Source organism: Hylobates moloch, unplaced genomic scaffold (genome assembly GCF_009828535.3).
Source record: "Hylobates moloch isolate HMO894 unplaced genomic scaffold, HMol_V3 SCAFFOLD_8, whole genome shotgun sequence".
In the NCBI taxonomy this organism is placed as follows: Eukaryota; Metazoa; Chordata; class Mammalia; order Primates; family Hylobatidae; genus Hylobates; species Hylobates moloch.
In genome coordinates, this window is record NW_026652283.1 from 63,797,489 (window position 1) to 63,824,521 (window position 27,033).

The 27,033-nt window shown below is 36.0% G+C and overlaps 1 protein-coding gene across 3 annotated transcripts in view; it reads left to right on the top strand.

The window, feature by feature from the left end:
• Positions 1-27,033, top strand: part of KIFAP3 (kinesin associated protein 3) — a 182,393-nt gene that overhangs the window by 31,483 nt on the left and 123,877 nt on the right. For all 3 annotated transcript variants that reach the window (XM_058442156.1, XM_058442157.1, XM_032161020.2), the window contains 7 exons: positions 836-967; positions 9,392-9,546; positions 17,871-17,926; positions 18,730-18,871; positions 21,637-21,736; positions 22,692-22,816; positions 25,204-25,302. In XM_058442156.1, the coding sequence (XP_058298139.1) occupies positions 836-967; positions 9,392-9,546; positions 17,871-17,926; positions 18,730-18,871; positions 21,637-21,736; positions 22,692-22,816; positions 25,204-25,302 (809 nt within the window). The remainder of the gene's footprint in view (positions 1-835; positions 968-9,391; positions 9,547-17,870; positions 17,927-18,729; positions 18,872-21,636; positions 21,737-22,691; positions 22,817-25,203; positions 25,303-27,033) is intronic.

The window sequence follows — 27,033 nt, forward strand, 5'->3', positions numbered from 1 at the left end:
TTAGTGATTTTATTTAGGTACTAATGCTACAACTTGTACAATTATGTTAGATGATACATGACATATATTGTAATATAGACAATTTCTTCCTGTCTTTTGGTCCAGTTAATGGGGTAATTAATGGGCAGGTTGATTTTTTTTTTTTTAATCGAGACAGAGTTTCATTCTGTTGCCCAGGCTGTAGTGCAGTGGCACCATCAGAGGGCTCAAGTGATCCTCCCACCTCAGCCTGCGATTAGCTAGGACTACAGACACCTGCCACCATGCCAGGCTAGTTTTTAAATTTTTTGTAGAAACACAGTCTTGCTATGTTACCTGGGCTGGTCTCAAACTTCTGACCTAAAGCATTTCTCCCATGTTGGTCTCCCAAGTCACTGGGATTACAGGTGTGAGCCATCATGTCTGGCCTGACTTTTTCTTTTAATATAAATTTTAAGGCAGTTTGTCTTTGATTTTGAATAACTGACTTTTAGTTGAGGTCATCCTCTCCAAAGCCATCTTACTTGTTTATGTTTCATTCACTTGCTCTTATGCATGATTCTTTGGTAAATGTATTTTTTTCTTAGGTAGAGCTATTTATAAAGATACTTTATGCATGACAAAGTTATATAGATACATTTATGTGTATATATGTGTGTATATATACACACATATATACACACATATGTATATAAAAAACAGAGAAAAAGAGTTATCTCTAATCCCAAGTCAAGAGTAATCTGATTCAGATGCACATGTTAATCCAACCCACATGTTATAGACCTAAAAATAGATAAAAACCATGGCCACTTTGAGAGTTTTAATCTGGTTATATCATTTCAATTTTGTGTTACAGGAAAGTTAAAGGAGGGAATATTGATGTACATCCATCAGAAAAAGCACTCATTGTTCACTATGAAGTGGAAGCTACCATTCTTGGAGAAATGGGGGACCCCATGTTGGAAGAACGAAAAGAATGTCAAAAAATGTAAGTAGTAGTGAACATTGTATAAACTTTATACAAATCTGATGTTATTTTGATCCACATAGGTGATTAATTATGGCATTCTTCCAGGCATACTTCATCTTAGTGAAGGAGAGATTATATTAAACTATAAATATGGAGTATATTAATCCTAGAAAAAAATGAGATTTTTGTAAGCTTAATAGGAACCTGTTGTAACATATATATTCTAATTTATCCCATTTAGAAAATGAATATAATAGATTATGAACTACTAACTTGTGAAATCAACCATAAAAGATGTGTTTCTGGGTTCTGTTTTGTTTTTTATTTTACTTTAAGTTCTGGAATACATGCACAGAACGTGCAGGTGTGTTACATAGGTATACGTGTTCCATGGTGGGTTTGCTGCACCTATCAACCCATCATTTAGGTTTTAAGCCCTACATGCATTAGATATTTGTCCTAATGCTCTCCCTCCCCTTGCCCCCCACCCCCTGACAGGCCCTGATGTGTGATGTTCCCTCCCCTGTGTCCGTGCATTCTCATTGTTCAATCCCCATTTATGAGTGAGAACATGTGGTGTTTGGTTTTCTGTTCCTGTGTTAGTTTGTTGAGAATGATGGCTTCTAGCTTCATCCATATCCCTGCAAAGGACATGAACTCATTCTTTTTTATGGCTACATATTATTCCTTGATGTATATGTGCCACATTTTATTTAGGCCCAGTCTATCATTGATAGGCATTTGGGTTGGTTCCAAGTCTTTGCTATTGTAAGTAGTGCTGTAATAAACCTATGTGTTAATGTGTGTTTAGAGTAGAATGATTTATAATATTTTGGGTATATGCCCAGTAATGGGATTGCTGGATCAAATGGTATTTCTGGTTCTAGATCCTTGAGGAATCGCCACATTGTCTTCCATAATAGTTAAACCAATTCCAATTTCTCCACAGCCTGAGCAGCATCTGTTGTTTCCTGACTTTTTAATAATCACCATTCTAACTGGCATGAGATTGTATCTCAGTGTGATTTTGATTTGCATTTTTCTAATGACCAATGATGATGAGCTTTTTTTCCTGTGTTTCTTGGCCGCATAAGTGTCTTCTTTTGAGAAGTGTCTGTGCATATCCTTTGCCCACTATTTGATGGGGTTGTTTGTTTTTTCTCTTGTAAATTTGTTTAAGTTCCTTGTAGATTCTGGATATTAGACCTTTGTCAGATGGGTAGATTGCAAAAAATTTTCTCCCATTCTGTAGGTTTCCTGTTCACTCTGATGATAGTTTCTTTTGCTGTGCAGAGGCTCTTTAGTTTAATTAGATCCCATTTGTCAATTTTGGCTTTTGTTGCAATTCCTTTTGGTGTTTTAGTCATGAAGTACTTGTCCATGCCTATGTCCTGAATGGTATTGCCTAGGTTTTCTTCTAGGGTTTTTATGGCTTTGAGTTTTACATTTAAGTCTTTAATCCATCTTGAGTTAACATTTGTATAAGGTGTAAGGAAGGGGTCTAGTTTCTGTTTTCTACAAATGGCTAGCCAGTTTTCCCAGCACCATTTATTAAATAGGAAATCCTTTCCCCATTGCTTGTTTTTGTCAGGTTTGTCTAAGATTAGTTGGTTGTAGATGTGTGGTGTTATTTCTGAGTCTCTGTGCTGTTCCATTGGTCTTTATCCCTGTTTTGATACCAGTACCATGGTATTTTGGTTACTGTAGCCTTGTAGTGTAGTTTGAAGTCAGGTAGCATGATGCCTCTAGCTTTGGGTTTTTTTTGTTTTGTTTTATTTTTTGCTTAGAATTGTCTTGGCTATATGGGCTTTTTTTGTTGTTCCATATGAAATTTAAAGTATTTTTCCTAATTCTGTGAAAAAAAATCAGTGCTAGCTTGATGGGAATAGCATTGAGTCTATAAACCATGAGCAGTATGGCCATTTTTTTCTTCCTATCCATGAGCATGGGATGTTTTTCCATTTGTTTGTGTCCTCTTTTATTTCCTTGAGAAGCGGTTTGTAGTTCTCCTCGAAGAGGTCCTTCACATCCCTCGTAAGTTGTATTCCTAGGTGTTTCATTTTCTTTGTAGCAATTGTGAATGGGAGTTTGCTCATGATTTGGCTGTCTGCTTGTCTGTTGTTGGTGAATAGGAATGCCTGTGATTTTTGTACATGGATTTTGTATACTGAGAATTTTGCTGAAGTTGCTTATCAGCTTACGGAGTTTTTAGGCTGACACGATGGGGTTTTCTAAATATACAATCATGTCATCTGCAAACAGACAATTTGACTTCCTCACTTTGTATTTGAATACCCTTTACTTCTTTCTCTTGCCTGATTGCCTTGGCCAGAACTTCCAATACTATGTTGAATAGGAGTGGTGAGAGAGGGCATCATTGTCTTGTGATGGGTTTCAAAGGGAATCCTTCCAGCTTTTACCCATTCAATATGGTATTGGCTATGGGTTTGTCATAAATAGCTCTTATTATTTTGAGACATGTTCCATCAGTACCCCATTTATTGAGAGTTTTTAACATAAAAAGATGTTGAATTTTTTCGAAGGCCTTTTCTGCATCTATTGAGATAATCATGTAGTTTTTGTCCTTGGTTCTGTTTATGTGATGGATTATGTTTATTGATTTGCATATGTTGAACCAGCCTTGCATCCCAGGGATGAAGCAGACTTGGTCATGGTGGATAAGCTTTTTGATATGCTGCTGGATTCAGCTTGCCAGTATTTTATTGATGATTTTCGCATTGATGTTCATCAGGGAAATTGGCCTGAAATTTTATTTTTTTTGTTGTGTCTCTTCCAGGTTTTGGTATCAGGATGATGCTGGCCTCATAAAATGAGTTAGGGAGGAGTCCCTCTTTTTTTCTTGTTTGGAATAGTTTCAGAAATAATGGTACCCACTCCTCTTTGTACCTCTGGTAGAATTCTGCTGTGAATCTATCTGTTCCTGGCCTTTTCTTTTTTTGGTTGGTAGGCTATTACTGCCTCAATTTCAGAACTTGTTTATTGGTCTATTCAGGCATTCAACTTCTTCCTGGTTTAGTCTTGGGAGGTTGTATGTGTCCAGGAATTTATTCGTTTCTTATAGATTTTCTGGTTTATTTGCTTCGAGGTGTTTGTAGTATTCTCTGATGGTAGTTTGTATTTCTGTGGGATCAGTGGCGGTATCCCCTTTATCATATTTTATTGTGTCAATTTGATTTTTCTCTCTTTTCTTCTTTATTAATCTAGCTAGCAGTCTATTTTGTTAATTTTTTTTGTCAAAACAGCTCCTAGATTCATTGATTTTTGGAAGAGTTTTTTGTGTCTTTATCTCCTTCATTTCTGCTCTGATCTTTGTTATTTCTTGTCTTCTGCTAGCTTTTGACTTTGTTTGCTCTTGCTTCTCTAGTTCTTTAAATTTTGATATTAGGGTGTCAATTTCAGATCTTTCCACCTTTCTCATGTGGGCATTTAGTGCTATAAATTTCCCTCTACACACTGCTTAAGCTGTGTCCCAGAGATTCTGGTATGTTGTCTCTTTGTTCTCATTGGTTTCAAAGAACTTCTTTACTTCTGCCTTAATTTTTTTATTTACCCAGGAGTCATTTAGCACCAGATTGTTCAGTTTCCATGTAGTTATGCGGTTTTGAGTGCGTTTCTTAATCCTGAGTTCTAATTTGATTGCACTGTGGTCTGAGAGATTGTTTCTTATGATTTCTGTTCTTCTGCATTTGCTGAGGATTGCTTTACTTCCAATTATGTGGTCGATTTTAGAATAAGTGCCATGTGACACTTAGAAAAATGTATATTCTGTTTATTTGGGGTAGAGAGTTCTGTAGATGTCTATTAGGTACACTTGATCCAGAGCTGAATTCAAGTCCTGAATATCCTTGTTAATTTTCTGTCTCGTTGATCTGTCTAATATTGATAGTGGGGTATTAAAGTCTGCCACTATTATTGTGTGAGAATGTAAGTCTCTTTGTAGGTCTCTAAGACTTGTTTTGTGAATCTGAGTGGTCCTGTATTAGGTGCATATATATTTAGGAGAGTTAGGTCTTTTTGTTGCATTGAACCCTTTACCATTATGTAATGCCTTGTCTTTTTTTATCTTTGTTGGTTTAAAGTCTGTTTTATCAGAGACTAAAATTGCAATCCCTGCTTTTTTTTTTTTTCCCCATTTGCTTGGTAAATATTCCTCCATTCCTTTATTTTGAGCCTAAGTGTGTCTTTGCATGAGATAGGTCTCCTGAATACAGCACACCAATGGGTCTTGACTCTTTATCTGATTTGCCAGTCTGTGTCTTTCAACTGAGGCATTTAGCCCATTCACATTTAAGGTTAATATTGTTATATGTGAATTTGATCCTGTCATCATGCTGGTAGCTGGTTATTTTGCATGTTAGTTGATGTAGTTTCTTCAGTGTCATTGGTCTTTATATTTTGGTGTGTTTTTACAATGGCTGGTACTGGTTTTTCCTTTCCATATTTAGTGCTTCCTTCAGGAGCTCTTTTAAGGCAGGCCTGGTTGTGACAGAATTCCTCAGCATTTGCTTGTCTGGAAAGGTTTTTATTTCTCCTTTGCTTATGAAGCTTAGTTTGGCTGGATATTAAATTCTGTGTTAAAAATTATTTTCCTTAAGAATGTTGAATATTGGTCCCCACTCTCTTCTGGCTTGTAGAATTTCTGCAGAGAGATCCGCTATTAGTCTGATGGGCTTCCCTTTGTAGTTGACCTGACCTTTCTCTCTGGCTGCCCTTAACATTTTTTCCTTTGTTTCAACCTTGGAGAATCCGATGATTATGTGTCTTGGGATTTATCTTCTTGAGGAGTATCTTAGTGGTGTTCTCTGTATTTCCTGAATTTGAATGTTGGCCTGTCTTGCTAGGCTCGGGAGGCTCTCCTGGATAATATCCTGAAGTGTATTTTCCAACCTGGTTCCATTGTCCCTGTCACTTTCAGGTACACCAATCAATTGTAGGTTTGGTCTTTTCACATAGTCCCATATTTCTTGGAGGCTTTGTTTGTTCCTTTTCATTCTTTTTTCTCTAATCTTGTCTTCACGCCTTATTTCAGCAAGGCGATCTTCAATCTCTAATATTCTTTCTTCTGCTTGATCGATTTGGCTATTGATACTTGTGTATGCTTCACGAAGTTTTCATGCTGTGTTTTTCAGCTCCATCAAGTCATTTATATTTCTCTCTAAACTGGTTATTCTAGTTATCAGTTCCTGTAACCTTTTATCAAGGTTCTTAGCTTCCTTGTATTGGGTTAGAACATGCTTCTTTAGCTCAGAGGAGTTTGTTATTACCCACCTTCTGATGCCTACTTCTGTCATTTCATCAATCTCATTCTCCATCCAGTTTTGTGCCCTTGCTGGAGAGGACTTGCGATCATTTGGAGGAAAAGAGGCATTCTGTTTTTTGGGATTTTCAACGTTTTTGTGCTGGTTTTTCCTCATTTTCGTGGATTTATCCTTTGATCTTTGAGGCTGATGACCCTTGGATGGGGTTTTTTTTTGGGGGGAGGGGTGTTTTTTGTTGATGTTGTTGTTGTTGTTGCTCTCTGTTTGTTAGTTTTTCTATCAACAGCCAGGCCCCTCTTCTGCAGGTCTGCTGCAGTGTGCTGCAATTCCACTCCAGACCCCGTCCTCCTGGGTATTACCAGTGGAAGCTGCCAAACAGCAAAGATTGCTGCCTGCTCCTTCCACTGGAAGCTTTGTCCCAGAGGGGCACTGGCCTGATGCCAGCCAGAGATCTCCTTTATGAGGTGTCTATCAACCCCTGTTGGGAGGTCTCTCCCAGTCAGGAGGCATGGGGGTCAGGGACCCACTTGAGGAGGCAGTCTATCCCTTAGCAGAGCTGGTGCACTGTGCTGGGAGAATTTCCCTTGTCAGGATCAGCTGCTCTTATCAGAGCCAGCAGGCAGGAAAGATTAAGTCTGCTGAAGCTGTGCCCACAGCCACCCCTCCTGCCAGGTTCTCTGTCCCAGGGAGATGAGAGTTTTATCTGTAAGCCCCTAAGGTTGCTGCATTTCCTTCATAGATGCCCTGCCCAGTGAGGAGGCATATAGAGAAGCAGTCTGGCCTCAGCCGCTTTGCCACACTGTGGTGAATTCTACCCAGTCCAAACCTCCCAGTCTTCTTAGCACTGTCTGGGGAAAACTGCCTACTACAGCCTCACTGATGGCAGACCCACCTCCCCCCACCAAGCTCAATCATCCCAGGTCAACTCCAGACTGCTGTGCTGGCAGTGAGAATTTCAAGCCAGTGGTTCATAGCTTGCTGGGCTCCATAAGAGTGGGACTCACTGAGTGAGACCACTTGGCTCCTTGGCTTCAGCCCCCTTTCCAGGAGAGTGAACAGTTCTGTCTCACTAGGATTCCAGGCACCACTGGGGTATGAAAAAAACTCCTGCAGCTAGCTCGGTGCCTGCCCAAACAGCCACCCAGTTTTGTGCTTGAAATCCAGGGCCCAGGTGGTATAGGCTCACCAAGGATTCTCCTGATCTGCGGACTGCAAAAACTGTGGGAAACGCATAGTACCCGGGCCAGGTAGCACAGTCCCTCACAGCTTCCCTTGGCTGAGTGAGGGAGGTCCCCCAGCTCCTTGCACTTCCTGGGTGAAGCGACACCACCCCAACCCCACTTCTGCTTGCTCTCCATGGGTTGTACCCACTGCCTAACCAGTCCCAGTGAGATGAACTGGGTACCTCAGTTGGAAGTGCAGAAATCACCCACCTTTTGCGTTGGTCTCACTGGGAGCTGCAGACTGAGGCTGTTTCTATTCAGCCATCTTGGCCCCTCCTCATGCCTCTAGATAGCTACCCAAATGAGTTGAAAACATGTTCACACAAAAAGGTGCACTTGAATGTTTATAGCAGTTTTACTCGTAATTGCAAACAATTGGAAGCAAACTAGAGGTCTTTTTAGTTTTTCTCTGTATTGACGTTTCTTTCTATGCCTTCTGATGTGCAGCTAAAACTATATAAAAATATAATAAAATTAAAGAACTTAAAAGGTAGGAACCAAAAAAACCTCAGATAAATTAAGGAAGAAATAAAGGGACAGAATATTGCTAGAGTTCTTCTTGTAAACATTAGAAGGCACTCTAGCAAATTTAAACAGAAAAGGAATTTATTAAAAGCTATTACATACCTTGTAGAACCCCAGGAGCGCCAGTTTTGGGGTTGAATATATAGCTGAGAATAATATCTAAGTCATTCTGCTGGAATGGTTTCAGGAGAAATATCTACATATGGATAATAAGCTTACAGGACATTGCTCTGAGATCTCCACTCCTGCGCTTCTAATTCCTTGATGTCTTCCAACAAAAATTAGCCATCTTTAACACAAAATAATACTACACAGTGGCTGCTTGTTCATCTTTCTCTTCTTCAAAAGAACCTTGCATGGGAGCATCTGCCTAACAGTCTTTTGACACCAGGTTGTCTCTTCAATTTGAACCTAATTTTATGTCTCTATACCTCTTCCTGGTACCCTGAATCCGTGTAACTAGGCAGTTGTTTCCAAACTCTTAATAATGGTTTCTTAATGGGTTCCCAGTGAATCTCCTGGGCTAACTTTAAAAGGAGGGAGGTGTTGGCTAATTATTGTTTTTTAGTGCACTAACTTAAGTATAAAATGTATTCATTTGTTTCTCAAAATTCCTCATATAGATCTTAAAGTGGATCTCACTTTTTTTTTTTTTTTTTTTTTGAGACGGAGTCTCGCCCTGTTGCACAGGCTAGAGTACAATGGTGCGATCTCGGCTCACTGCAACCTCCACCTCCCAAGTTCAAACAACTCTCCTGCCTCAACCTCCTGAGTAGCTGGGATTACAGGCACATACCACCACACCTGGCAAATTTTTTGTATCTTTAGTAGAGACAGGGTTTCACCATATTGGCCAGGCTGGTCTCAAACTCCTGACCTCATGATCCCCTGGCCTCGGCCTCCCAAAGTGCTGGAATTACAGGCGTGAACCACCGTGCCCAGCCGGATCTCACTTATTTTTGCTTTTACCTTCTATATAGTTACCACCGGAACAACTGAATCTGAACTTATCAATATTGTGTCTTGTCCCTAGCTGAAAAAAAGTTAGCATTTGTGGGTATGGTTAAGAAAATGATTTATTTATGATGGTATGGATTCTTAAATTTAATAATGCTAAAGACTTTATATATTTTATGTCAGAAATACTGTTTTAAAACAGAATCTCTGAATATGCTGTCTTGCCTAGAGAGTCTGAAAAAGATTTTATGTTCCTTTTGTTATTTTGTTTGTCTATTTCACAGAAAATCACTGCCTTGTATTTTTCTAAGCCTAATTATACCTAATAGTTTATTTTAGTAAGAGTCTATGGCCAGGTGCTCTATAATAATTTATAATCTATAAATTATTTTAAAGTAGTAGTATTGAAGTTATTACTTTTATAATATGTGAGTTGAAAAATTCTGTTATACTTACAGCATTCGACTTAAGAGTCTCAATGCTAACACGGATATAACTTCCCTGGCAAGGAAGGTGGTTGAAGAATGTAAACTCATTCATCCTTCAAAACTAAATGAGGTAGAACAGCTGTTGTACTATCTACAGAACCGCCGTGATTCATTGTCAGGAAAAGGTAAGTAGTAGAATTCCTGGCTTCCTAATGCAAATCCAGAGTTGTTTGGTTATAGTTTGTCAAGCAACTATAAAAAAAAGTTTATCAAACTATTGATATTTGATGTTGGGTAGGTTTTTTTCACCAGTGCTATGAATGAGTAAACAACAAAGAATAAGCATTAATTGCTTTCATGGTAGGCTTTATATTAGATGCTTCCACATAAAATGGTCTAATTCTTTTTCATGTTTTGTGTGTGTACACATATACTGAAGTAAGAATAAAAAAGGAAATGTCTGTTATATTGATTCTAGAATAATTAAAGGAGAGAATTTGGGGTAGAAAACCTATTTTCACTGCCCCAACTAGACTGGTATTTTATAAACTTCTTTTTTATATTTGTTTATCATTTGGATGGATTATGTGTTAAAATATATATCATATGCCTTAGACTATCCTAAAGATATAACTTTCATGCATCTTTTTTTCTCTTTGTTTCTTTTTTTTTTGCAGCAGAGCTAAAGGTTTAATCTGGGGGTCACCAAACTAGGAGATGAGAGAAAACCTCAAATCCATCTCCTTGAGAAGTTTGGGGCTAGAGTTTTTAAGGGTTTTGGACTGGGCTGAAGTGTGGAGATTGTTGATTGGTCAAAGAGTGTAAGGTGAAGTAATGGGACACGATGATGAAGAAGCTGTATTCTCATGCTGATTTCATTCCTCTATGAGGGTATTCCGACTGGTTGGCGTCAGCTGTTTCACTGCAACTCAGGGTCTGAGAAACATTTTAAATGATCCTTAAGCAAAATCCTTATGATTCTAACATCGGAGATCCTGTCTGTAAGAGCAATGGGGATGTAAATGGTCAGTGTGTAGTGCTATGTGACTTTAGCAACAAGGAAATGGGCTAAAGTATAGCCTAATTAATGCTTAGTTATAACTATATTTCTGTCTGGAACAGAGTTCAAGTCAGAAAAATGGAAGAAATTTTTGAAAATCTTAGTTTGAAGACTTGTAGCCAGGAAAGAATTCAGGTTTAGTTCAAATTGTAGGAAACAATAAAAACTCAAAAATAATAGACGACTAGAATCTAGTAACAGGTATACTATAGTTTCTTTTGAAACAAAATTTTTATCTCTAGTAGTCCATTTCTACCAAAGACAAATTATAGTAGGACCAATTTATTTGCAAAATAAGTGTTATGCTTGGCTTGACTATTTGCATAAAACATGGCAAGAATATTCATTGGCCACACAGGCTCTTTTAAGTTGATTTTGCAGGAACTTTTCCATAAGGAATCTTAGTTTAGAGTTTGTAAAAGCCTCAAGGTTAGCTAAACCAAGGATTTATCCCTGCCTACAGATACCTATATGAATTGGGTTATTTTGGGAACTCCACTCATCTCTTGTGGAGGTCCCAAAATAACTTGAGGTTTCTGGATCTGTTGAAAGTAACATTTTTTACTTATCACAGTTGAGGAACACTATAAAGAAACTACGTAGACAAGGTAGAAGGCTAGTCTTTCCGAGGTGCTCTTATTGGCTCTATAAAGTCAACGTCAACTCCTCAAAGCAGTCTGGTCATATCTGAAAATATGCCAATCCAGTCAAAGCCTTGGTAAAGTAGCTAGCATCCCCAGTTGTGTCCTGCTACCAAAGAAAGCAGATTCTTATTGAATGTATACAAATAACTATATTGCCATAAAATAAGAATACTTATGAATGAAGTTTCCACATTTGTGAGAAGTCAGGTAAAAAGGCAAATTTTGCTCATAAAGATATACTTTACTTGTCAAAAGCTATAAATAGCTCAAAAGAAAAAAAAAGTTTTCTTGACTCCTCTTTAGTCAGAGTAACAGACTTCCAAACAGAATGTTGTCTGTTCACCTTAGAATTGCCATTCATAAACCAGGCAGCTCTTTGTCAGTCAGGTAAGAGCTGTTTAATGGGCACTGTAGAATCCTGAAGCTTCTCACACAGTTTCAGAGTCAGTCCTGGGGAAAAAGAGGCTCCCTGCTCATGAGTATCTCCTCCTTGAATTTCCCAAGTAGCATGATCATATACAAAGTATCTCCATTTTATTATGGAACTCTTCTGGGCACTGCTGACCCCAGTTAGCCTGTTTCTGACATTGCCCGAAATAGCATGGGTATTTCAGATGTCATGATCATTTTATGTCCTTCCACCACAGAATGTCTTCAGTTAATGTCCTATAACAAGGCAGTAAATGCCTCTTAAGTGGAAATTCTCTAGTCCAGAGTCACAGTAGTCATCACTGGGATGTGCTCACAGACTTTTGCTGTAAGCCTCAGTAAACATTCCACAAAAGGCTATCAAGTGGAGAATTTGTTCCTACCAGCACTGCAGCTTCTATTCTATATTCTGTGGGCTCAGGCAATCTTATTGGTTCCCATTTTGGTATGTCCAGTTAATTATAGCTTGAAGGGCAGATTTTCATGCCTTCAGTTTTATAGTACTAGGTAGAGGAAACATCCCCTAGTCAGATACAATATCCATTTTCATAAGACATTTAGGTAAAGAATACATGATTACTAATATCCAAAATCTACAATGAACTCAAACAAATTTACAAGAAAAGAACAACCCCATCAAAAAGTGGGCAAAGGACATGAACAGATACTTCTCAAAAGAAGACATTTATGCAGCCAAAAAACACATGAAAAAAATGCTCATCATCACTGGCCATCAGAGAAATGCAAATCAAAACCACAGTGAGATACCATCTCACACCCATTAGAATGGCGATCATTAAAAAGTCAGGAAACAACAGGTGCTGGAGAGGATGTGGAGAAATAGGAACACTTTTACACTGTTGGTGGGACTGTAAACTAGTTCAACCATTGTGGAAGTCAGTGTGGCGATTCCTCAGGGATCTAGAACTAGAAATACCATTTGACCCAGCCATCCCATTACTGGGTATATACCCAAAGGACTATAAATCATGCTGCTATAAAGACACATGCACATGTATGTTTATTGTGGTACTATTCACAATAGCAAAGACTTGGAACCAACCCAAATGTCCAACAATGATAGACTGGATTAAGAAAATGTGGCACATATACACCATGGAATACTATGCAGCCATAAAAAATGATGAGTTCATGTCCTTTGTAGGGACATGGATGAAACTGGAAATCATCATGCTCAGTAAACTATCGCAAGGACAAAAAACCAAACACCGCATGTTCTCACTCATAGGTGGGAATTGAACAATGAGAACACATGGACACAGGAAGGGGAACATCACATTCCGGGGACTGTTGTGGGGTGGGGAGAGGGGGGAGGGATAGCATTAGGAGATATACCTAATGCTAAATGACAAGTTAATGGGTGCAGCACACCAACATGGTACATGTATACATATGTAACAAACCTGCACATTGTGCACATGTACCCTAAAACTTAAAGTATAATAATAATAAAATAAAAAAAAGAATACACAATTACTTTACAAAAAGCCTATATAAACATTTCAACCTTCATCATCCTATCCACCCTTACATTTTATGTTCTGGTCCTGGGAATTTCTCTTCACTCCCGGAGCATTTTACCCTCTCCTGTGAAAAGGGATTTGGGTTCCCAGCAGAGGGTTTAGCTAAGTGACCAAGACTTTTTAGTCAGTCTTTGTGTTGATTAATCACCTCAACATCATCCCTAGGCAATTTTTGGTCAGTTTTCTCATTTCTGATCTTTGTCTTCTGATTTTTTTAAAAAATGTCTCCAATTGGGGTAAGTACAGAAAACTGATTTGGTACCCTTTAATATTTGGGGAACCAGCAATAAAGGCCTTTATTTCAACCCCATCAATTTCCATTTTATTCATTCAATTTTTTAATAACTGTCTAAAGATTTTCACTCTGCTGGGATGAGACCCATGACTCTCCCCTTTTCTTTTCCTCTTATTTTTACTCCTGTCAATGTTTTCTTCATTCATCATATTTCTTGATAACTGTTTAAAACTTCTCATCTTCCTGGGATGAGTCCTTTGACCCTCCCCTCTACCCTTCACCATTCCCATGTTAACTAACCTAATATTTTCTGTTAGCATCTGTAAGACCCATGAGGAGAAGCTGACCATGACCTGGGTAATGGGCATATTCAAGGCGTGAATGTCCCTGTCCTCATAATGCCAGTCCCATATGGCTTGCATACAAACCACATTAGCTGCTTCATCTGGGGTACTCCACTTGGCAGTTATAGGTGGAGTCGGACAGTCCCCTTTCTCGGGTAAAGAGACCTTACAGTGGCTTTTATCCAGTTCATTAGGCTAACTGTTTCCTCACTAATAATGTCCTGTTTTTCTGAATCATGCATAACCCTTTGCAATTGTTTAACAGTGAGCAGTGGGTACCGTACCAACCCAAACATGTTCTTTCACTCTGCAGCATTTTGAAACCAAAGACACTGCTCCCAAATTAGTTACTCTCATAATCCATTTCAGTACAGGTTCCTTAGGGAGCTGATGATATTAATCTATAAAATAAAAGGATGGAGGATAAGGAACCTTTGATTCCTGGGTGACCATGTGGTCATCCATGGCATAGAACTGCAGCTAGGCTATGCCTAGTTACTAAAGGTAAAAGTTACAGTGAATTTGGAGATGGATACAACTTCTGAGGAGTTGGTTCACTGGATGCATAAGGAAATGCAAACTAATGTGAAAAAAGCGTAATATTCAATTCCTTGGTTATTGTTACCTATAATGGCTAAAATGAAAGTAAAAGGAATTGCTGGGTTGGGCTTTAAGGCTAGAGAAAGCTCAGATGTGGGTCTGTGTAAGCTCAGGTCACTAGCCTTGAAGCTACCCACAGAAGTGGAAAATTATGTCAGGGCAATATAAAATGCCTCTGCAACCTGTGGTCTCCAAGAAGGTAGCCAATGTAGAAGAGCAAAATGAAGTAACTGTTGAAACCAGAGTATATAGTATAAAGGAATTGTTCTGTTTCATGGCGCTCCCACTCAGTCACAGGTCGTTTTCAAGGACATAAAACAAGATGAGAAGAACCCTCAATTAGTACCTCCTCTTTATGAAGAACACAGAAAGACAAAGAAAAGATTATTTCTGGAAAGAAAGGGAACAATATGAATATTCATAAACCAAAAAGTACACTACAGTCAATATTTCCCAAGACTAGTCATACACATCTTTTTCTCCTATTAATCGAAACCTTGCAGGAGACAGTGATTTTTTACTTTTTGCTCAGCTAGATTTCACACAGAGAGATCAGGAACCTGACTGGTAAATGATTCTTATTACCCTGTTGCCAGCTTGTCAGGTTCCTGGATTCTCTTAAACTGTGGCTTCCAAAAGAGCAGAGCTTTGATCACCCTGCTTGCTGATTATGAAGGAAAACCATTTTCTTTGTTTTCATGGGTTCATAGGTGAAAGCTGCCCAGTTTTGAAAGATATAATCCAAGGGGCTGCTTGAGGTAGGAGGGATTAAGTCAGCATTTCCCATATCAATGGAGACAAAATTACAATATGCACATAACAAAGACAAACACCAGTTACTTGGCTCAATATCCAAGTTTTAACCTAGCAAAACAGATAAAACAGACCCCTCTTTCCACCCGTTAGGCCCACTGAACTTCTGCTAATGTTTCCTTCTGGGTTCCCCACACACAAACAGGACAAGATAAGAACAGACATGAGAACCTGGTAAGTCAGAACTCTAAAACCAGGTTTCATAACTGAAACCAAATCGCCCAGGAGTACTTCCTCCACACATTGCCCTTTATTCTCCTTCCAAATGGGGAAATTCCCCTTAAACAGGGCCCTTTTTACATATTGGGAAGGGTCAGCAGGATTTCTGAAGAGTGAACAGGACCTTTAAGGAGGCCAATGATCAGGAGAAGGCAAAAGGGATGTCTATTGCGCTTGGGAATACTTACTGGAGAAGTCTTTCAGATTCAGAAACTGTTTCTGTACTCCAAGCAAGCTTATGTGAAGGTCGGCAATGACTTGCTGGCAAGGGAGGCACCAGAGACAGCCCCTGGCTTAAAGAAGCCAGGCAGCCGCTTGGACTCATTTCCGGGCCTCTGAAATGTCAAGAGGTCACTGAGCCACAGGCAGATGCCTACAAGGGGTATCCCTTTAAGAGTTCACCACTAAATTGTAACCATACCTGGCTAATTTTTTACATTTTTTGTAGAGACGGAGTCTCACTATGTTGCCTAGGCTAGTCTCAAACTCCTGGGCTCAAGCGATCCTCCTGCCTCGGCCTCCCAAAGTGCTGGGATTGCAGGCATGAGCCACTGTGCCCAGCTGGTGCTCTTAAAATAATGTATCAGTGCTCAAGTTTTGATTGGACTAAGTAGGGAAAAAAAAGAAAATTTTGTTTGGAATTTTTTCAAATTAGTCTCTCTTCATCCACAGCAAATAAAATGCCTTGTACTTAATATGTACTTTTATTAGCTGTGAATACAGTATCTAACATAGATGATCAACATATATTTGTTGAATGAATTAAATGATTGTAAATTTATTTAAAAGCAGAAAGGGCTGGGTGTGGTGGCTCATGCCTGTAATGTCAGCACTTTGGGAGGCCGAGGTGGGCGGATCATGAGGTCGAGAGATCGAGACCATCGTGGCCAACATGGTGAAACCCCATCTCTAGTAAAAATACAAAAGTAGTTGGGCGTGGTGGTGCGCGCCTGTGATCCCAGCTACTCAGGAGGCTGAGGCAGGAGAATCGCTTGAACCCAGGAGGCAGAGGTTGCAGTGAGCCAAGACCGTGCCACTGCACTCCATCCTGGCACAGAGCGAGACTCCATCTCAAAAAAAAAAAAAAGCAAAAATAGACATTTTGAACATGATCGCTTCTAATCACATAGCTGGCATTCAGTTAAGTACTGTGTAGATAAGGAAAATATTATCAAGGAAGATTTTTATTAAATATTTTGTTGGTAGAATATTCTTGTTAAGATGTCTGTAAATGGTGAGAGATCGCATAGTCCAATAAATCCAAGTAGAAAAGCAAATCTGGTAGTCTTTTAAGATCTGTGTCTACTTATTGTAGGTTGTACAGTATAGTTGATCTTTCCTAGTGCCACATTAATATAATTCTGAAGGCATTTAGAATAAAATATCTCTGAACTAGTAAAAACTCTTTCACTGAGTTTTCAGGGCAAATCAGTGGTTTTATCTTGCTCCCCAGAAGTTAGAGGAATATGAAAAAATTTCCATGTCATCATACATGGATAAAATAATTCAAATCAATATTTTCTCTATCTGGATAGAGTATTAATAATTGAAGACATAGGAAATGCTTTAGGAAGTGTATATTAAATATACACTTTTTATAAAACTATTGGTTTTCTTTGTTAAAACTCTTTTACTTGGTAAGCAGTATTCCAAAGCCAGAAACCTTATCTTAAAAGTGATTGAAACAAAATAATAATACTTATTTGATTCATTACATTCAGTGATTTTTTTTGCATAATTAAAACCACTGTCTTAGTAAATTATCTGTTTGAAGCAGAATTAAGCTGTTGGGAATGTATGAGCTTATACAGAATGGGTACTGTCCTCTGAAAATAATGACTAATTCTATCATATATTTATTTGCTAATTGTGGAATCAAAAATTTTGATAATATTCTAACTTACTTTAATGTACATACATTACTTAGACTTATGATCCAGATCCATAAACTATATTTGATAGTTTTTTTTTAAAAAAATGAAATTATACCATTAATCAGATAATTCAATATAAATGAATGGCTCAAACTTATGTTCAACACCTTTGGATAACTATTTGGGAATAAGTGAGGATTTAATTAACACAAGTAATAAATATTTGCCTTTTAACTTATGATCTTAATTTTACTTGTTAAACGTGAACTCGTTAACAACTATTCTATATCTTAGGTTTTAAATTTATCAATTTTTATTTCTTTCAGCTTTGTTAATTTTCATTTCAGTTTTTATATTACTCAAGTCATACTTTTTTCTTTCCCTTATTGATTTTCCTATTCCTACCTTAAATTTGAATTAGGAAGGGAAAAAGAGGACAGTTAGAACAGACTATTTTGCTTCTTGTTGGCAAGTCTGACTGTATACCTTACATACCCAAAAAGTTAACCAAGGAGGAAGTTGGTGATTAGTTATAGATTTTATTAATTTATACTCTCCGTGATATCCTCATTAGATCAAATGGATTGTATATGAGCATTTTTACACATTGAGAAGAGATTATTTCATAAACTATTTAGTTTTAATATCCCCAGTTTAGCTAGAATTAAACTCAGCTGCTGAAAATAAAAATTACCTAGAAACCCTAAAAACCTAATTCTCCTTATTAAAAAAAAAATCTTTTTACAGAGAAAAAAGAAAAATCAAGCAAGCCTAAAGATCCACCTCCTTTTGAAGGAATGGAGGTAAGACTGCATGCATTCTGATCTAATAGAGGACTGGATTATAAGATATTGCCTTTTTCCATCAATAATACACACAATCACATTAAGCACATGTGGTATTTTAAAAAAATGACAACTCAGAGGTACCTGAAAAAGGTAGAAAATCATTATTTAATTGAAAAAGACAAAAAGTATTGGTTCTGCTTTTTTTGTGCTATCTTGGCTCGCCACAACCTTGGCCTCCCAGGTCAAGCGATTTTCCTGCTTCAGCCTCCTGAGTAGCTGGGATTACAGGCATGTGCCACCATGCCCAGCTAGTTTTTGTATTTTTAGTAGTGACGGGGTTTTACCATGTTGGTCAGGCTCGTCTCAAACTCCTGACCTTGTGATCTGCCCACCTCGGCCTCCCAAAGTGCTGGGATTGTAGCTATGAGCCACTGTGCCTGGCTAGGTGTGCTTTCTAGACAGTTGATTTTGATAAATGATGGGTAAAAATGTTTACATATTTTTATTGTAATATTTTTTGAAATATTGTTTAATCTACTGTAGTAGATACAACTATTTTGTGTTACATTTAAGATACTTTATATTGATAGACAATTTTTAAAGTTTATATACATCTCATTTTATCATGGGGTTTTGTATTAGAGTCCTAGATCTAAAGGTCTAAAATTTCCATATCCAAAAAGATGGCTACTACGAGTTCTTTGGAAATTTGTGTGTTGTTATAAAGGCCAGTATATTGATCACAAAATATCATTTCTTTGACAGTGGGTCTGTTGAGCATTGTTGATGAGTACTTTCTGCCTCTTCCTTTGTTTCAGATTGATGAAGTTGCTAACATTAATGACATGGATGAATATATTGAGTTATTATATGAAGATATTCCTGACAAGGTTCGGGGTTCTGCTTTGATCCTGCAACTTGCTCGAAATCCTGATAACTTGGAAGAATTACTATTGAATGGTGATTACTATACAACATGTTTAATTATAATAGAGGAATAAGTTACAATTATTTATAAAAAACTTAAGACTGCATATATTTTCCAGCTCTTTCTTTCTTTCTTACTCAGATTTCTTAAATTGAGAGTGTAGCATTTAAATATTCTCTGGAGAATTCACAAACCATTTAATGTAAACAAGGAAAATTAAGCATTAATGGTACTATACCTTTTCTTTCTTCTACTCTGGGAAGCTTTTTTATTGTTTCAAGTAGGATATAAGATCAAACTTTAGACATTTGCATAAATATATGTATCATGTTTTATTAAAGTTCCAATATTAGTTTTTTCTCAGTAGCGTAGGGAAAGCTATTAATCCTTGCAGTTTCATTGAGATTGAATTTCACATCAAGTGTTTGCTTTCCTTTCACTAGAAGTACTTGGTACTTTCTAACAAGAAAAGGAGATAGAATGTTTTTAACACCCTTTTCTCAGTAACACCACTATAGAATCATTTTTGTTTTGTTTTGTTTTTGTTTTTGAGACAGAGTCTCCCTCTGTTGCCCAGGCTGGAGTGCAGTGGCACAATCTCCGCTGACTGCAACCTTCGGCTCACTGCAACCGCCGCCTCCCGGGTTCATGTAATTCTCCCACCTCAGCCTCCTGAGTAGCTGGGATTACAGGCATGTGCCACCACGCCCTGTGTGTGTGTGTGTGTGTTTTTTTTTTAGTAGAGACAGGGTTTCACCATATTGGTCAGGCTGATCTGAAACTCCCGACCTCAGGTGATCCACCCACCTCGGCCTCCCAAAGTGCTAGGATTACAGGCATGAGCCACCGCGCACCCTGCCTATAAAATCATTTTAAATGCATAGTTTTCTGATTATACATTTGCCAAAAACAAAATAGGAAAGATGTGTTTATTATCTGATTTGCATTACTTGAGAGAGAATGCCTTTCTGGTTGTTGCCAAATACCTGGATAAAATAATTCAAATCAATAGTTTTGCCAATCAGTACTTTCAAATAAGTATTCCAAATGCCTTTTCTGCTGTATGCTTGCCATTCTTTTATGAAATAGATAATTCTTGAAAACTTATTCTGTGGCAGGTACTGTTCCATATTTTCATGGAATTGTTTTAGTGTTCCCTCTCCTTCTGTTCCATTGGTTTATTTGATGATTTACATACCAATACCACACTATTGCTGTGTTGTTTTGTATTTTGACTTGAACTTTAGAATATGTAGGAAAAATTTTCCAAATTGCTTTCTTTCCCCCCAGAATTGGCTTTACTGGTCTTGCACATTTGTCTTACATATTTTGAGATTACTTCATCATATTCTGTGAAAAGACATAATGGGATTTTGATTATGATTGCATTCAATGTAGAAATTAATTTTGGATTGTCTTTTGACCTCTTGTAAACTATATTTTCTTTTAGCTGTTTCTCAGTAAACTGTGTACAACTCCTGTAACTATATTTTAATTGAGATGTTTCTCTATTCTGTTCTAAGGAGAAAAATGAAATAAAATTTTGTAAATAGGTCACTAAACCTATGCCTAAATTTATGACATTATAGAACACTTCTGTATGGGCTAGTATTTTAAGAAATACTATTTTCTCTGGATTATAATGGTCATATACTTTTGGGAACTACTACATTGAACAAAGCTACACCAGATTATTTATTAAATAGGACTTTTTGGAGGCTTTGCATGTTAATATGCATTGCCAAGCTATTTATGTGACTCCAAAATAATTCTTTTCAAAGCATATACTATTCCAGTTCTCTACATTGTGAATGTGAATAATACTGTGAAATGCTATCACAGGATGATTTTCAATTTGCTAAAAAATTTGTTACTACGTGGTTTCATAACTAATACAATCAATTTTTGTTCATAGTCTGAATAGCCAGAAAGCTCAAATATGGAACATTTTCATTATCATAATAAATACTCATAATGCAGTCCATAAAGTACTATTGTAAATCCTGAGTATCTATTAAGAACAGTGGAATTATGATTTCTATATTTTAACATACGGATATTTTATTTTATTTTAATTGTTTTAAGAATTTGTATGCCGTGTACCAACCTGATTTGAAACTAGCATGATTACTTTATACTTATAATTTTCATTTCCTTAAGAGAAAATTTTAGCAGAAATGTTTATTAAGCTACCTGAAAGTTAATTTTGTGAAAGCGTTTTGTTTCGTTTGTGGCTACTAGCATAAATTCCGTGTGATACTGAAGTATTAAATTTATTTTTCTGTGTATAGATTTTATTTGGTTTTTAATTTGCTTTAATGGAACTAGTGTTAGTCTACTAACCTGCTCATTTTTTTCTAGACTTATTCAAGTTTTTTTCATATTATCAAATACATTAAATCAGATGTTAAAAAGAAAAAAATCAGTACTCCAGTAGTAAGATTACAGTTCTTAATCTTACAAATTAAGATTACAGTTCTTAATTTAAGGTTATTAAATTAAGAAATGAAAGGCTTTTAAATTATTTTATTGTCACCATAACGTATGTCACTTTATCTAAATCATATTTGATTATTTCTGTGTACAGTATATACTTGAAGCAGCATGTTACATATCTTTAAGTAAAATTACATTTTAGTTTTAAAATCAGCTGTCTGTATTGGAAAGAAGCATCCTACTTTTTGTCCCAGTTCTATCTTAGCTTTGTTATTTATTAATAACTAGACATTTAAAACCAATCACCCTTTATACCAGAGCAAGGAGAATGATCATTTCGGTACCTCTCCTTTTTCTTTAGAAACTGCCCTTGGTGCATTAGCAAGGGTCCTGAGAGAAGACTGGAAGCAAAGTGTCGAGTTAGCTACAAACATAATTTACATCTTTTTTTGTTTTTCCAGGTAAGTATAAAAATTATTAAATAAAAAGACTACTGTATCTTATTGCTCTTTGTCTGTGTCATTGATTCAATTTGTAGATCACTTGTTCTCTGTTTTTCTGTGTGTCTGCCTATGCTCTACTGCTGAATTCTTATTCCTGTTTCCCATTGTCTGTCTTGCTATCTGTTATTCTATCTTTCATTTAGTCTATACCCACTCATGCCTCAGTTTCCTTATGAGTAAAATTTGGATAGTAATAGTGGCACCCTCTTTGGATAGTGTTTTGGATTAAATGAATTAAAAATTAAAATACTTAGAATAAAGCCTGACCCAGAGTAAATGCTCAGTAAATGTTACTGTTATATATACGCATGTATGTGCAAACACATACCTGTTATGTATTCGTATTTATTATTTATACACATATATCCTTAAGAAAGAAGATATTTTTTAAGACATTATGAAAAATTTCTAGCCAATTCCTAGAGAATTGCTGCTTCTGTTCTAAAAATGTGCTAGTATTAGCAAATAAATATTTATTGAATAAATACTTGGATTAATGTATTGTCTAGAAAACATGTAAAACCTCATTACTAGTACTTTACTAATTCTCTGATGTCAATTTTATACTTTAAGTAAAATGTATTTCTAGTATTGCTACATTATTAGTTTTGTTAGACAATAATCTAAAAATCTATTGTGAATATCTGAGTAGTTAATATGGTGGTTAGTTACAAAAAATGTCTACTTTCTAACTTTTTAAAAATAGCTGTATTTTAGGTAAGAGTAGTGTGATATATTTAAAGTAATTTTATAATCGCAAGTCTTCGTAGTGTATTGTGGATATATTCATTTATTAAAATATGTATATGAAATTTATTTTCTACATAGTTTGTACCAGTGATCACCAAAAACAAATTTCCTGTACCCATAAAATGTATTCTTTTAAATATATATTAAAATGTCTTCTTTAAAGCTTTTCTCAGTTTCATGGACTTATTACTCACTATAAAATTGGAGCTCTGTGTATGAATATTATCGATCATGAGTTAAAAAGACATGAGCTTTGGCAAGAAGAACTCTCAAAGAAGAAGAAAGCTGATATCCTTTTAGAGTGGCATTTGAATCCTCTGTTGCCTTTTGCTATAAGTTTTGGATGGGTGGGATGATTTTGTTCTTTTTTCTTTTTTAAAAATTGTTAATTGCATTACTTGGAAACAATGCAGGAGTGTGTTATTGAAGGTTAAGAAGTAGATTGAAACTATCAAAATAAATACAGTTTGACATTCACTTTTTGTCTCTTCACAACCTTTATTAATGAGGTAGAAGGAGCAGGTAATGGTTGTGTCGGGTAACTTAGTAGGTGAGCCTCTAAGTGATAACGTCATTACATCCACTAAGATCCTTTGGTTAGTTGAAGCCTGGCCCACCACTACTGCTTATATACTTCTATGTGAGTACTAAGGTGACTTCGATTAGAATGGGTGTAAATTTGGTGATGAACCTAGTTAAAGGTTCTATTTTTCTAGGAAAGTACAAAAATACTGTTGTTAATAAATAAAAATTTGAAAGGCCTATAGAATGATAGAACCTGTGAAAGGAAACTTAGGTATCTGTTTTAACCTATCTTGCAAATACAAAAATATTTTCTGCAACTTCCCTGGCAAATGCTATTACATAGGCTCCTCTTTAACAATGTCAATGTTTATTTATTTCACCCATTCTGTGGTTTAGCATTCTGTTTATTATAATAGTCTTTTGCTTGGTGCACTGAAGTCCATTCCCCAATAACTTCTACCCGTTGGTTCTAATATTGCATACTAAAGCAATATGGAATAAGGCTATTCTCTTCAACATCATAATTCTTCTCATATTTGAAGATGTTTATCATATTTTACGCTCTAAACTCAATGCTTCTAGATCGAAGGCCCCTGGTTAATTCATATCTGTTCAAACATGATGTGTTTTGCAGATCAATTAGGCATGCTGGTAACTTTCCTTTGAATCAAGTGTTTATTTTGTCTTTTAAAAAGTGAAAACTTTATTCCTGTTTTGCAGAATATCATACATTTTTAATTCTGCTTTGTGCAAAAGTGGACCTTACTTTTACATTAATTTTGGCCTCTGGAAACCCTGAGGCTTCAATTTAATCTATGTTGTAGTACGTTAATTCAGGTTATCATGTACAAAATCACTCAGGTTTTTATTATTGTCACATGGAACTCCAAGATACTATAAAATCCACACCCACACACAAGCTTTGACATTTCTTAATTAGAATATTTTCAGGTTTATAAATTTTCTGTGCATACCATAAACTTCTGGCATCTAGATTGATAGTGACTCAACTACATCAACAACCCAAGAATCCTAGAGACTTTACATCAGTTCTGGAGTCACAAGACTCCTGAATACTTCAGTGGTACCCAAAATTTATTTAAACTGGAGAAGTATGGAGGGAACCACTAGTGGAACTCTTTAGCAATCATGAATTTGCATTTTGTTATTGTTTGGTGACAAGAACTGATATCTTAGGACATATTGTATTTCTATGTCAGACACCATTAATTTTAAGATTCACTATTGTTTAATTAAGTGCAAGGAGAGGAACATATGCTTTCAATTAAACTATGACACATCAGGGATTATAAGACGCATCCAGTTTTGGAGATGTTAAGATGTGAGGAAAATGTATCTTAGACTCAACAGATTATGGTAATTGAAGGGATATAAAAATGACATCAGAATTCTGGTCATTTCTCCTGATACGTTACTATTTATTATGTCCTCAATTTCTTTGTATTTTGATACAAGTGGTATTCAACAAGGTCAGCTGCATTGACTCATATTCTGGGGTCATATGCTTGACTCATATGCTTGGGGATACTGAAGTAACTGATTATTTTTGCAAGAAGTCCAGGGGACGATTTGGGACCAAAAGATGTGATTTTTAAAATTTGTTTACCGTTAAGTTTGGGTTAGTTCTTTCTTGGCATCTCTAGTCTGAAAAGGCTGCTACAAAAGCTTTAGATTTAATCTATATCCTTTGAATATTCTGGGCATCTGTCTGAAGTAAAATCCAGTGTTCTTAGTAACTAAATCACTCTCTGAGGCAGTAATTTTTTTGGTTCATGGACCCACTTGATAATCTGTTGAAAGTTATAGACTTGTGCACGTATATAAAACATTCACATACAGTTTCTGGGAATTCAAGTATTTGGTGAGGTTCAAACATCTATATGATGTTAGCTGTGGGCTACATAAAAAAGTTTTTTCACCCAAAGACTCCCAGGGAATCCATGAGCACTTAGATAAGAAGTGCTGTTACAGCACAATTATTATGCAGAGAACATTTTAATTAAATTTTTGGTGAGAAAAATAACTGGATAAAGTTGCACGTAAAATTTAATAGTGCTGTTGTTCATAGAATTTATCAGTAGATTTTTTTTGCTTCAATGAATATGGATGATCCTTAACAAGTTGTTTACTTGATGAAGACCCTGAAAACCAAACCTTGAGAAAGGATTATGAAAAAACCTTTAAAAAGTACCAGGGGCTTGTGGTAAAACAGGAACAGCTATTACGAGGTAAGAATTCCTAAGCAATGAGGAAAGCAACAAAATACTTACTCCAAATACATTCGTTTTGTTCACTTTTTATCATACCTGTAAAGCTAATGTGAGAATGACTGAAAGTTCTATAAATGTTAATATGCTACAAGTTTGTCTGTCTTTAACACGGGTAATGTTTTAAATTTCACTCTACTATTTTTCCCCATTTAGTTCCTAAGTGTTTTTATACTTATTATTTATTTCCTAAGAATTTTTTAATCCAGTGTGTGACCTTTTCAATGATATCAATCTTTGTCTCTTCAGCCCTAACTTACTTGTTTTATAAAGTGAATTATTTTGTTGCTTTCCTAGGAAATTGATATAAAAATTTTAAAATATTTCTCTTGTTTAATGGAAAAGAATTCCTTGTCTCTAGCTTTATTAAGATATTTAAAACTTCAATAGTATGGTTTCTTGGTTATTGATAAGATGTAAAATCTTACGATGGTTACTGATAATGACATGGGGCTTTTAATTGTGAATTTAAGTCCTGCTTTATACTTATTTGATGATTCATGTAGTTTATTGGTGTTTGACTAACTTCGTACGTGGAAATACTTGTTAACTCCAAAAATATTTTCATCCTGTGAAGATTATTAGCAATTTTAACTACACTGAGTTTTGTAAATATTTGAAACCAAGTAATTTAGTTCAACCTGTTGGAGAAAATGTCAGATTTTCAAAAGTTCATTTTAAAATATGCTAGAAAATAATAGGTATTATCTATGTTAGCATATAATCCAAAATGCATCAGATCTCAAGAAAGCAATTGTTTTCATGTAAAAGTTTCAAAGAACTAATTTGGCTTTTTTAACATGCAAAACTTTAAGCTCTGTTTCTAACCAAATATTTTATTTATGCAAATATTATATACTCTCTTAGCCTTATTGAGGTATAACTGATAGATAATAAACTGTATAGTTTTAAAGTATATAATTTGATAAATTTCAACATATGTAAATACCCATGAAATAATGACCATAATCAAGATAAAGTACATATCCCTCACTCCCAAAATTTCCTCATGCATCTTTACAATCTCTCCCTTTCCTTCTTCCTTCTGCCTTCTTCCTCATTCTCAAGTCATCACTGAACTGCTTTCTGTCACTTTAGCTTAGTTTGCATTTTCTAGAGTTTTATATAAATGAAATCATATAGTATGTATGCGTTTTTGTCTTTTACTCAGCATAATTAAAGATTCATCCATATTATTGCATTTATCAGTAGTTTATTCCATTTTGTTATTGAATAGTATTTGCTTGTATTCACCTGTTGATGATCATTAGAATATTTCCAGTTTTGGGCAATTTTAATGCTGCTGTGAACATTTTTTACAAGTCTTTGTATGGACATACACTTTCTTTTCTCTTAAATACCTAATGATGGAATGGCTGAGTCATAGGTTAGGTGTATGTTTAACTTTGTAAGAAACTACCAAATGTTTTTCTCTAATAGTTGTTTCTATATTCTCACCAGGAATGTATGTGGTTTTGGTTTGAATTTCCCTAGTGTCTGATTAATGTTGAGCATCTCTTGATGTGCTTATCTGCCATCTCTTTGTGTTTATTGAAGTGTGCCTTCATAACTTTTGCCTTATTATTAAATTGGATTGTTTTATATCTATTCTTTATATGTTTTGGATATAAGCATTTATCAGATACATGATTTGCAGAAATTTTGTTCTCCTAAAGTATCTTTTTAAGAGCA